This window comes from Homarus americanus, unplaced genomic scaffold (genome assembly GCF_018991925.1).
Source record: "Homarus americanus isolate GMGI-L3 unplaced genomic scaffold, GMGI_Hamer_2.0 scaffold45562, whole genome shotgun sequence".
In the NCBI taxonomy this organism is placed as follows: domain Eukaryota; kingdom Metazoa; phylum Arthropoda; class Malacostraca; order Decapoda; family Nephropidae; genus Homarus; species Homarus americanus.
The window spans coordinates 12606700-12621016 of NW_024744839.1; the positions used below are offsets into that span (position 1 = coordinate 12606700).

Below are 14317 nucleotides of genomic sequence, written 5' to 3' on the forward strand. Positions count from 1 at the left end.
AAACAACAACAACAGCCATACACTCTGTCAAGTAGCAGCAACAGCCACACACACTTTCAAACAACAACAACAGCAACAGCCACACGCACTTTCAAGCAACAGCAACAGCCACACACACTTACAAACAACAACAACAGCCACACACACTTACAAACACCAACAACAGCCACACACACTTTCAAGGAACAGCAACAGCCACACACACTTGCAAACAACAACAACATCTACATCTACACACACTTACAAACACCAACAACTGCAGTACCCACTTACAATTAACAACAACATCTACACACACTTACAAACACCAACAACAGCCACACACACTTACAAACAACAACAACAGCCATACACACTCACAAACAACAACAACATCCACACACACTTACAAACACCAACAACTGCAGTACCCACTTACAAGTAACAACAACATCCACACACACTTACAAACAACAACAACAGCCACAGACACTTTCAAGCAACAGCAACAGCCACAAACAATTGCAAACAACAACAACATCCATACACACTTACAAACACCAACAACTGCAGTACCTACTACAAGTAACAACATGTTGAGGCCTTCTGGGTAATAAGTTCTGCTACAGGAAGAACACAAACACCTGTATAGTTTTTGTGAGTTCGGTTTACTGGATAAGGTATGTACACAGAGGTGGATAGCACTGCTCCCTAGCTAAGGTCCTGGTCAACTACCATAGACGACGTATGGCAGAGTGATACGTGGCAACTTCCATACGTCGCCATTTGATAATAATTAAGCGTGTGGGATATGGTAATAACATTGCCACACGCTGCTAGCAAACTGAATAAATATAAATGGGCATACATATACATACATAATACATAATCCAGCATACACCAATACTTACCTCCCTCCCCCTATACACAGCGCTCGCATAAAAAGTCTTGAAGCGGACCTTTTCTTCTGGATCGTTTCTGAGCGTCGAGGGACTTCGCATCACTGGGAAGGTATGGGACTCACTTGCTGGTGGCGGGGTCAGCAGAGAGCATTATTGCAGGGGCGGAGAAAACGGCGGTTCCTCCACCACACCACACGACCACTGAGTAGCCAGCTTACGCACTGGTAGTCCCGTGACCTGCCGAGACCCATGACTACGCCTACTTTGTCCCAGCATGGGGTCGGGTCATGAACACGGACAGGTGCCGACACTCAACCTGGGGATGGCGTGGTGCCGTTGTGGCGACGCCGTCTAAGACACGTTAAACGGCTCGGCGATCGCAATCCTCTGTCTTGGCCTGCTCGCCCAGGAGAGACCCCGAGGTGAAACGGGGACACAAGAACGAAGGGCGTCATAAAACCTGGGCAGGGCGTCCGGTGTGGTTGGGTGGCATTGCGGGTTGAAGACCCCAGTCAGAAGGCCTCGCCAGTTCAATATTCCCAAAGGCCTGTAAGGATGGGGTGCTTCAAAAGGTTGACGGCAACCTCAGCAGTAATAGATGGACCGGCTGGAGTAATAGAACGATGACAACACATGCCGGACTCCCATCGGTCAAGAACACTGTAAAGTCCGGCATGAACCTCGTCAGTTCGCGTGCAAAAGAACGCGCGTCTGAAATGGTGGCGAGACTTGCTGATGTTGGCGCGGGCATGCGTGTCATTACCGCCGCCAGTGGCGGCGGCCAGCAGAGACGGTCGTGATAACGGGAAGGAACTTTTACGGCCTGAAAAAAAGTCGTAAACCTGGGACTCAAGGGCGGGTGGTTCGTCGCTCGAAGGGTACCTATGCTGGAGTTAATAAATCTTGAGAACTTACAGACGCTGGGGGCCATCAGAAGAAGGGGTCGGTCGCAAACCGGAACCGTCGTGCGTGTTTGGCTCCGTCGCGATGACTGTCGTGAAACCAAAAGCGTGGGCGTCGTTACAACAAGGACATACGAAGGAGAGGTGTCACTGGCCGGAAACCGACCAGGGCGGCAGCAAGGTGGTGCCTTTCGCCAAATGCCCTGTTGGCATCAGCGTTACTCAAGAATCGGTGTTGGAAATTCTGGGGAGATGATGGCCATCTTGACAGTATGCCGCGGGGACAACGAAGTCAGGAACGCCGTGGCACCACGCGTCAATCAGGCTAACTGGCCTGTTGCCAGGTGACATAAAGTGAACCAGGGCTGGGGAACCCCATCTGGCGAACCATCTGCGTGACGCGAGGTCCTCGGAGAGCGTCCCTAGATGCAGCAGGAAGGCAGCATCACCAGTGCTGGGGAGACGATGACTAACATCAGCGCCGGTGTGAGCAACATCAGAAAACCGGGATGACACGCGCGCATTGCGGTCACGATGACGCTGATATGCTGCAGGGACTTTGGTCCTGGGATGCGAAAGTGCACCTCTAAAGCCAGGTCCAGGCTTTGTCCAGGGTCGTCGTGCCTCTGGTTGGCATTCTTGACGGCCCTCACTGGTGAAGGCGCGAAGCTTTCGCGCGGCAACTATCTGGGTTCTTCAGGATTGAAACGCTTTGCCTTGTCATAATCTTCATTTTTTCACATTACTATAGCTGGGCTTTCACCTGTGAGCGGCCCGTTATTGCTGCGGTGCAACAGCCTGTGATGAACTGAGCAGCTAGACACCTGTGTTCCGCGCTTAACCACCTGAATATTACAAAATGAGGCGGGCGTGGGCGTGGTGGCGAAGGCGTGAAGGCTCTTCTTCGGCCTCTTGTGCCGGGCACTGGCGCGGCTGAGGAAGCTCGGATGGCAGGGTGGCACGCCTGGCAGCCTCTTTAAAGGAACTTGCTCCTCGTCGCGCACATCCTGAAGAGGAATCAGGGAGGTGAGGCGTTGGACAAGTTCCTCGTCGCCTTTTATCAGGATCACGCTGGCAGGTGCTCCCTCTTTTTGGTGATGGCCCTAAGCTTGCCCTTGTCTGCCTCTTCCAGGCTCTCTTGAACGTACATAAAAGCGTCAAGCCTCCTCCATCTGTCTGCAACTAAACAATTTCCCTCTGCAAACTCCCATTCTGCTGTCCTTTTGATCATGCCGTTCCTTCAGGGCCGTCCCAGTGCCTCCTCTACAGACATGAGGTTGATGCCCAACGTATGTTCTTTCAGGAAGACAAAGAGCACTTTTTGGCCCAGATGGCGTGTTTAAACTGTAAAATAAACTCGGGGTCACCATTTGGCGGCGCAATCTATTTACGCCGCCGCCATTCGCGAAATCCCGGTACATCAGGCTCCAAGATAGGCGGTGTTTGAGCTGCTGCTTTTGCAGGATGGGGCTGGGCGTGAAAACATGGATGAGGTGTCGGGCCCATTCAGTGCAGGGCGATGTTGTTGAAACCAGGGGCAGGTTGCTGATGAGGCGAGATATCCGGCTAAAACCGTGCACGCTGTCTTCCGTTCTCACGTTTGAATCTCGTTCTGCCTCTTGCTTTTGTACCTGTCGCTCATCTGCCCGGCGATCGCGGCTTCATCCTCGCGTCTCATCTCTTAAACTGCGATGAGCGATTATCTGCGGAGATAACGCTGAATCAGCCAGGGTGAAGAGCTTGCTTGCCGGTGGCATGGGAACTGGAGCCAGCCGCAGTCATGTCCATCTCTGGGGACTATGTCGCCAGCTCATCCCAGGCACTGGGTCCCGCTGCAGGCATGAGACATACTTCTACTTTATCTGTGTACTGTTATATTTGCGTCGATGTTGACAAATTCATGCCATTGTATCATAGATTTCAGGCTGAAATTTAATTAGCCTGAATAAGTGGGACCTCTCTCTGTCTCTCAATGGCTTGATCCCAGCAAGTGTTATTTGTGTATGTTGTGTGTGTGTGTGGCAGCTCCCAGGCAGGCAGGCGTCTTGCTTTAGCTGTGAGGGGGTGGAGGCAGCACTTGCTAATATGAGGGTTGGAGATAATTTGACTCAGTCACAGCTCTCTGTAAGCAGTCAGAGGAAGATGTACGAGCTCTACTTTTACAAATACCAGAACATATATATACCTTGAAATCAAGACTGAACGAGGTCACATAATTATTTGAAACGCAATACACTAAACATGCAATCACTGTCTGACACTGCTCAAAGTTGCAAAATTCTTCGAGGATGACGCAGAGGTTGACCAAAGGCGGGGATCCATCAATATTTCACAAACTTGCCTAATCACTTTCCGTAATAATCCAGTAAAACTACGCACTGCGCCATGTTAGGTATTCTGGGTAATAGGATTCTACCTATATCTGAGGGAGAACACAAACATATATGTATAGTTTGGCGGGATTCGGTTTACTGGATAAATGTATGTACCAGGGGTGGATATACTGGCTGGGTCTAATTCTTCTGGAGCGACGTATGGCAGTGATACGTTAACACCGCCGTCGCGCCAGGCATTGATGGCGGTAACAGCAGAACCGGTAATAACATTGCTGTAAGCTGGGCTGAATAAATATAAATGGAGCACATACATAATATACATACATAATATAATCCGGCGCGCATAATATACAACATCTACACACACTTACAAAAACCAACAACAACCACACACACCTTACAAACAACAACAACAGCCATACACACTCTCAAACAACAACAACATCCACACACACTTACAAACACCAACAACTGCAGTACCCACTTACAAGTAACAACAACATCCACACCCACTTACAAAACAACAACAACACAGACACTTTCAAGCAACAGCAGCCACAAACAATTGCAAACAACAACAACATCAATACACACTTACAAACAACAGCAGCAGCCACACACACTTACAAACAACAACAACAGCAGTACCAACACAATAACAACATCATCCACACACCTTAAACAACAACAACATCCACAAACGCCCTACAAACAACAACAGCCATACACACAAACAAACAACAACAACATTCACACACACTTACAAACAACAGCAGCAGCCACACACACTTAAAACAACAACAACAGCAGTACCCACTACACGTAACAACATCATCCACACACCTCAAAAAACAACAACAGCCACACACACTTACAAACAACAACAACAGCCACACCACTTACAAAAACAACAACAGCACTACCCACTTACAAGTAACAACAACATCCACACACCCAAACAACAGCAGCAACACACACTTACAAACAACAACAACAGCAGTGCCACTTACAAGTAACAGCAACATCCACACACGCCCAACAACAACAACAGCAACACACACCTACAAACAACATCAACAGCCACACACACACTTACAAATAACAGTAACACCACACACACTTACAATTAACAACAACAGCCACACACAATTACAAATAACAACAACAACGACATACACTTACAAAAACCAACAACAGCCAAACACATTTACAAACAACAGCAACAGCCACACACATTTATAATTAGGGCCAGCCACATACACCTAGAAGTAACAACAACAAATAACAAACACTTACAAATCACAATAACAGCCACATTTACAAATATTAGCAACAGCCACATAATTACAAACACTAACAGCCACACACATTTATAAATAAGAACATAACATAAGAACATAAGAAAATAAGGAGTCTGCAATAGGCCGGTTGGCCTGTGCATGGCAGCTCCTGTCGAGAGTTACGACGTCTCTCTATTATCCATGAAACTATCTAGCCTCCTTTTAAAACTTTCCAGCGTTCCAGCACTTACTACAAAGTTGCTAAGCATGTTCCACTCGTCCACCACCCTAATTGTGAACCAGTTCCTTCCTATATCCCTCCTAAACCTAAACTTATCCAACTTAAATCCGTTGCTACGAGTCCTATCCTGCTCGGATATTATAAGAACTTTATCTATATCTCCTTTATTGATTCCTTTCACCCTCTTAAATACTTCTATCATATCTCCCCGCAGTCTTCGTCTTTCTAGAGAATGCAAGTTTAGTTTCTTTAACCTATCTTGATATGGAAGGTTTCTAAGTCCCGGAATCATTTTCGTCATTTTTTCGCTGCACCGACTCCAGTGAATTGATATCCATTCTATAATAAGGGCACCAGAACCGAACCGCATAATAGAGGTGCAGCCTCACTAGCGTCAAGATAAAGTTGCAATAAGACCTCTGCACTCTCATTACTTACACTTCTAGATATAAAACCTAATACTCTGTTTGCCTTATTTCGAACATTAACGCAGTTTTTTAGGCCGTAGGTCCGGGCTTACAAGTACCCTAAGTCTCTTTCACAAGTCGACTTCTCTAGGTTGATGTCGTTAATGCTGTATACATTGACAGTATTTGTTCTTCCAATATTAAGAATGCTGCACTTGCTGGTGTTGAATTTCATTTGCCATTTTTCTGACCACTCCTGCAGTTTATTTAAATCCTCCTGTAGTGCATTTGCATCCTGTCCTGAATTAATCTGCCGCCCTATTTTGGTGTCATCCGCAAACTTGCTTATGTCACTGCTGATCCCAGTCTCTAGATTATGAACAAGATTGGGCCCAGTACTGACCCCTGGGGAACACCCACTGGTTAGACAGCCCCACTCAGATTTAACACCATCTACGCTGACCCTCTGCGTTCTATCGGTGAGCCATGATTTTATCCAATTTAAAACTTTCCCCTCGATACCATGAGCCCTAACTTTTTTCAGAAGCCTCTGATGCGGTACTCTGTCAAATGCTTTGCTAAAGTCTAAGTAAATAATCGTAATTTTCGTCATTATCTACTACCTGGAAGACTCTCCTGAAAAACGTCAGCAGATTTGTTAGACAAGATTTTCCCTTTGTAAGCCACACACACTTACAAATAACAACAGCCACACACGCTTACAAACCTCTTACAAATAACAACAACAGCCACATACACTTACAAATAACAACAACAACCACACACATTTATAAATAGCAACAGTCACACACGCTTACACACTTTTAGAAACAACGGCAACAGCCACACACGCTTACAAACCTGTTACAAATAACAACAACAGCCATACACACTTACAATCGCCAGCAACAGTCACACAAACTTACAAACCTCCTACATGTAACAACAACAGCTACACACACGCTTGTAAACAACACTTATTAAGTCAAAGGACAGCATCAACATTACCATTAACTGATCCAACATAACGACAGTCGCTATAACGAGGTTTTACACCAGTTTATATTAGTCAGCTGCCTCATTGAAATTACCCTTGAGGAGAAGGTTCCATATTTACCTTTCCGTGTTTGGGTGGGGGGCGACACTCTTAGTAAACAAGTAAACAATTCACATCTTTTCAGCGTACAGTAGGTATTGGAAACATTCGTGGAAATCCTCATTATCTTAGTCTCTGCAGGTGAGTCAGGCAGAGCAACACCTGTTCTTAAGTTGCCTGTTGGGTGGAGTTCGTTAGGACTCATCAAAGAATATTTCAAATAAAAGATCTACAATAATGACCCATAACGACCTGGTCGCGTGAACATTACGGTCAATGCCATCTGCATCTGTATATATACCGGTACGGAATATGCATGACTAACTAACTGAGTGTATATATCAACTATATAACTCCAGGACGGAAAAAGTCCTACTTGATATAAGGTAAAAGCTCAAGGTCACAATATTATAGAGAATATTTTTTTTAAATTGTTTTATTATGTAATGAACCATAACTCTAATTTACACGTCACATAATTGGTATATTTTAACACGTACTGAGTAATAGTTTGGAAGCACACACACACACTCACATACACTCATTTTAACAAGTATATAGAGATAGGTAGATAGAGAGATAGCTAGAATGTAGAATAGAGAAAGTGACAGTAGCAAATACTGAGAGAGAGAGAGAGAGAGAGAGAGAGAGAGAGAGAGAGAGAGAGTGGATTAACAGGTTTAGAATTACTCTATATAGAAATTATAATCGTGACAGAAGTGTCAGGTCCGAGTATACCTGGTCACCTGCGTCATATCTACACAGGTGTAATGCGACGGTTAATATCTCCAAAATTTATTTACAGAGAGGACTCAGTCATGTATATAAAGACGGGTGGTCATCTGGTTTATTACTTCCAACTGAACCTTCGAACAACCAAGACGAACGTAGTACGTTTTCTGGGTTTGCTGAAGCCTCAAATCACTTATTAGAAGCTTAATTGCAAACATTATACATAAGTTAGCTATCGACCACAGAACTGTAACCAAGAACTCGAAAACTGTGGTTGAAGCATCTGAGTGTTTACTGAACTAAGTGAACCGTTATGTACAAGAGTGAATCTTTGATAATTTATTTTGAAGATCAGATCCGTTCACAGTAAATAAATCAGATAAAATTTTATTATGCTCATGAGATTCGGATCTTATGTGACTTAATCAAAATTCTTGGTTAAAGAGGTTTATGGAAATCTGAAGTGTGTGTGTGTGCAAGCTCGTCATGATTGTGTTTTTAATTACTCTAACAAACAGTATATCAAAATGAAGCAGTAAGGTTTACTTCAAAGGGGTGTCCATAAATGATTACCCTGATTAAAGCATGCTATGACTTTTAAATAGACACTCGTAGTCAAAAACAGTTTTAATCATAAATAGATAAACATACAAAGTTTTGATGCATAGTTAATGAACTTAATAAACTTCCACATGTGCACCCGAAGTGGCAAGTAAAATGTCTAAACGGTATTCACACTCACGCCACACATTTTCCAACATTTGTGGGTTAACTGTTGCAATTGCATCAGTAATTCGTTCTCGCAATGTCCTGATATCTGGAACAACTGTTGCATAAACCAAATTTTTAACATGACCCCACAGGAAGAAATCCAGCCGGGTAATGTCTGGTGATCTTGGGGGCCATGGGATTGGCCTGTCCCTGCCGATCCATCGATTTGGAAATGTTGCGTCGAGAGTTTCACGAACAACATGTGCCCAATGAGGGGGTGCCCCATTTTGTTAGAAGATGACAGTTGGCTGCCTGTCCTGCAACTGGGGGATGGGGTAATTGATGAGCATATCCAGGTACTTATTTGCGGAAATAGTGTTCTCAGCAAAGAAGAAAAGACCAATTATCCCGCCCTGCATTAGTCCACCCCAGACATTGGTCGTCGGACTGTACCCAATATGCTCCTTTACGACATGTGGGTTTTCCGATCCCCAAATACGCACATTGTGTCTGTTGACTGTACCACTAACATGAAACGTAGCCTCGTCTGAAAAGCAGACACGTAACAAGACGTCATTATCCTCGTCAATGCGGTTCAAAATGTCATTAGCGAATTGTTCACGTTTTGGACGGTCATCGGGCTTCAGTTGGTGAACAATTTGTACCTTGTAGGCGTGTAACTTCAAACGATTGTGAAACACCTTGTGCACTGTAGACTTAAGTATCTGTAGTCGGCGTGAAGCTTGTCTCACCGATTTCCTTGGTGACCGTGTGAAAACAGTTTGAATGTTTTCCACCGTCCCACCGGAAACTGATGGTCCACCACTGCTCTTTCCTTTTTCCACGTTTCCCGTTTCCAATAATTTTGTCATCTACGACTTAATTAACTTCACATTAGGTGGTTTCTTTCCATACTTTGTTCTGAACATTCACTGAACACTGACAGGAGATTTTGTTTCCGCAAGCAACACAACACAGTATGCCTTCTCTGTCACAGACGCCATCTTAACTGAACTGCTACTACAGCACTCCTAGCGGCAAATGCGGTAGAAGAAACACACTAGCACAGAAACTCTAGGCGTGTACGAGATCACCTGTTAAAAGATAACGAATGTAAGATTCGTCATTAAACATGAGAGCCTCCAATTATAGTGATACATGAATGCTTCCGTACCCTGAGTGTCTGCATTACGAAGGTGGAAATATACCTTCACCGTGTGGAAGAAGTGATTATGATGGTAATAATAAATAATTAATTAATTATTAATCCCATCATTAATATTTACACTCTCGTTTCTGGATTTTCAGGATGACGATTCCGAAGATGATGATGATGATGATGATGATGATGATGATAATGGGTGTGGGCGTTGGTGTGGGCATTGCAACTGATATGGAAGTGGGTTCTGGCCCTCCTAGGCGTGCTGACGATGGCGTGGGCGTTGCAGCTGATATGAAAGTGGGTTCTGGCCCTCATAGGCGTGCTGACGATGATGTGAGGTTAAGATGGGAGGAGGAGGACGTGTTAGGTGATGTGTTCCGTCAATCGTCTACGTGTACCTCCCCTGTGTCTATTACTATGGCACCAGGGACTAGAGCCATCGTCGAGTCCCCTAACTTCCCCATGAACTACCCTACTAAGACGAGGTGAGTGTCTCTCTCTCTCTCTCTCTCTCTCTCTCTCTCTCTCTCTCTCTCTCTCTCTCGTGTACTAAAACAGACGGACCACCAAATGTATTAAAAAATTATATCACCCACCACCCACTACACACCACCTCCCCCCTCTACAGGTGTCAATGGCAGGTTACCTGTGGTCCCAAGGTTTCTAATTACCTCAAGATGAATTGCCGCATGTTCAAGTTGGAGTCCTCAACTGGCTGCCTTCACGATCGTCTTATTGTAACTTCCAAAGGAGCTTCAAAGACGTGAGAGTATTGTTGTGTTGTGTTTTGTTGTGTTTGTTTATTTGCGTAGATCAGGGGTGTCAAACTTAATTGCCAAGGCTGGCCAGATTTAATATGAGTACACAGTATGCGGGCCAAGTAACATTATTATGAGCACTTCGCAATCACCTCTTAGGTGAGTAGTACGACAAAATAAGAAAGGTGGATGTAGTCTGCGCTCGTGCGAAACCCTTAAAAACAAACAAATCAAGTGTTTACTTACCTTGATCAATCTTATTGTTTGCTACTGCTGCTTCCTGATAATTGGCACCTCTTGGTATGGACCAGTGCATCAAAGTTTGGCACTAACGACTGAGCTGTAGCAACCTTCAGTATTGAATTAAGGTGCGCATCAGTTAGTTGAGACCGAAGCCGAGACTTGTTCAAGTTCATCACAGAAAAGAGTTGTTCACAGATATATGTACTTCCGAACATTTACATAATCTTTGAGGCAAAACATTTAATCCTGGGATAATTTGGTCCAAAATATTGATAGAATGTGCCAACATCAACACTCGAAAACTTGTTCCTCAACACAGAATCACACTGGAGCTCAATTATTTTATTCAGCTGAGGGATACACACACTATTTAGTTTTAGCTCCTCAAGGTAAGGCTGGAGCAGCAAATGGGCCGCGGGCCGCATGCAAGAGTGTGTCGGGCCGCATGTTTGACACCCCTGGCATAGATGATGTAATGATTTTTGTGTTTGGGCTGTTTTTATTGTTCATAACGTTCTAAATAATAGTAGTGTTGTTGTCGTTGTTGTGTTGGTTCGTATTGTTTATTCTAATGGTTAGTGTTAATGTTTTCAATGTGATCATTGTTTTTGCTGCTTTTTTATAATCTGATAATTGTTATTATTATTATTATTATTATTATTATTATTATTATTATTATTATTATTATTATTATTATTATTATTATTATTATTATTATTATTATTATTATTATTATTATTATTATTATTATTATTGGTGTTGTTATTATTGTTATTATTAATAGCACGCATCATGTGTATGCCCAGGGACTGAAATTCCAACTGGAATTTTATAATTGGCCAGAGAACATCAATGTAGAGATAGAGAGATAGTGATGGGCGTAAGAGAAGGAGAGATAGGGAGGGAATTGGAGGGATATTATATATTCAAGAAGTCCCAGGAATAAATGGAGGCGGGAAAAGGTCGATGAAAATATGATATAATGAAGAATTGATTATAGTAATACGAGGTTTGGGAAAGAAAAATATCACGGACGAAAGAGAGATACAAAAGACAAAAAGTTATCAAAGAGAAAAGCTGAATATGGATGAAATTATTAAGAGAAATGTAAAATATAATTGTCTAGTTAGGAGACACTGAAGAGAAGTCCAGATTATAATAGAGCCCATATGAGCTTGACAGTCCTTTAAGTTCCCATTTGCAGCTGGGTGGACTTGGAGTACCCCGGAATCGAATCATAGACCCTTAGGACGGGAGACGAACGTTGTATCCACTCGGCCGCCGCGCATCTTGAACAGTAGTGGATAAGAATGAGCGAGAGAAAGTGAGACGGGAAAAGAGTGAGAGAAAACTGAAACCTAATCTGAGAAAAAGCATTAGAGAGAAAGGTAGAGAAATAGTGTAAGAGTTAGAGAGAGATTGAGATCTAAAATGAGAGAGAGAGGGTAAGTGGGAGAAAAATCAACAGACAGACAGATAGACAGACAGACAGACAGACAGAGATAGATAGATAGATAGATAGATAGATAGATCGATAGATAGATAGATAGATAGATCGATAGATAGATAGATAGATCGATAGATAGATAGATAGATAGATAGATAGTTGAATAATGAGTGGCACTTATCTCAGGCACTGTGGCACCGACTCCCCGAATGGTACCGTCACCAAGGAAGGCTGGGCGAGATTTACCTTCTCCAGTAACGGTAACAAAGTCGAGAAAGGTTTCCGCTGTTTCATCTGGTGCTTCCCCCATCCTACCACGACTACCACGACTACCACGCCTACCACGACTACCATGATTACCACGACTGCTACTGCTACAAGTTAGGTGACTGGTCTGAAGTAGGCTATGACAAACACAACTTCTGGTGTTTACTACTAAAATCAGTAGTACACTTGCTGAACACAACTACCACCACTATTAACATTATCGCATTTCAACACTTACTCCCACAACTACCACCACCTTGAACACCAACACCACTTTAGCCAGCACCACTATACTTACTATAGCCATCACCATTTGATGATCTATTTAGAACTGCTTCCTCAATTTTCATGTTATGGACTAAAACTAATAATATCTCTCTCTCTCTAGTTGTCTCTTTACTTTTCTAATTCCGTGTCTGACTCTTTGTTTCTCTCTCTCTCTTTCTAGTTACCTGTCTCTGATTTTTCTTTATTTTTCTGTCAGTGAATTTATCTCTATCTCTCGCTTTTCCTATTTTTCTATTTCGGTCTTTCTCTTTCATTCTCTCTCTCTCTCCATCATTTCTATAATATTACGTTATTATATTTAGAAAATTCTGTAATATCATTCCTACCATAATTTACCATACCATACAGGGAAAAAGGGAGGGACATACAAAATTACCTCTGCCCGTCTCTCCATTCGTCCGAACAATTTTATGGGTCGGAAAGAATTTTGGTGGACAGATTCAAATCCTTATTATTTCGGCTCACTTCGATCAATAGCTGTCTATGTGATTATATGCCAAATTTATAGCTTCTGTTTCATATAAAAGCTTAGATGTGGAAACATTATGGAAACTGAGTCATGGGCACTGTTTCATGTAGAAGGTTTAACTGGAGTAAACATCAGCTACAGGAAGTAAGTAGTTAATGAGGCAGAGTATGTGTAATCGCTCATAGGAGCGATTTTGGGTTGTGCAGGACAATAAGACCCTTGTCGTTGACGCGATGAGCATAATTCGGTCAAAACCTGTTGAATACAATTCACATATAACAACTGCCGGTACATCAGGACACATAGTTTGAATAATACGATCAATATACAGTACATAACCTGTTAAATATAACTCACATGTAACAACTGCTGATACATCAGGACATGCAGATTGAATAATATGATCAATATACAGTACATAATTATACTTATTAAAGTTATTTAAAGTTCTCAGAGGATTCAACAGTTCACAATCACACTCACGTTTTTGGGTCTAGGGTTAGACCAACGAGAACAAATATAATATCCTGCAGGAAGATGTTGGCTGATGAGAATCAAGATTTTGCCTCTACAGTAGAAGGCGACAGTCTGCCCCTCAGGCAGTCACACAGCTGCCACCAGCTCCATCTCGCTTAGTAAGCTATTCTGAGTTGTAAACAGTTTCTTCACTTAACATGTTGCAGGCGCGCACAATTGTGCATGGCGATAACAGTATGTGTTGAGAGTAATGATTGTTAGTACAGTATTTCAACGATGTTGGTGTCGAGACCCTTATTCCAGTTCTCGTCCTCGGACATCTGTGGCCTTGGATTTCTGCTCCAGCCATTTCGAGGCTGTATATTAATTTTCAGTTCAGTTGAAAGGGAGTTGTTGGTTAAGTTTGAGTCCAATTCACTATCCATACCACTAATCCACCAGAAGTAGGGATTTTCTGGGTATTGGTCAAATTTCTTAGACAAGGTGACCCATGTAACAGACATGACTCCAATGAAGTTCTGGCAGCAGAACAAGGTTAAGTTTTCATCACTGGTCAATCTGGCACTGACCATCTAACTGTGCCTGCCTCTAATGTTCCGGTTGAGTGCGTATTTACCCAT

The 14317-nt window shown here is 43.2% G+C and overlaps 1 protein-coding gene across 1 annotated transcript; it reads left to right on the top strand.

The window, feature by feature from the left end:
- Positions 1–8005: 8005 nt before the first annotated feature.
- LOC121878134 (deleted in malignant brain tumors 1 protein-like) lies at positions 8006–13465 on the top strand. Its single transcript, XM_042384142.1, has 4 exons — positions 8006–8033; positions 9895–10233; positions 10377–10511; positions 12383–13465. The coding sequence occupies exons 2-4, from the start codon at positions 9896–9898 to the stop codon at positions 12579–12581; spliced, it is 672 nt and encodes a 223-aa protein (XP_042240076.1). The 5' UTR covers positions 8006–8033; position 9895; the 3' UTR covers positions 12582–13465.
- Positions 13466–14317: the final 852 nt, after the last annotated feature.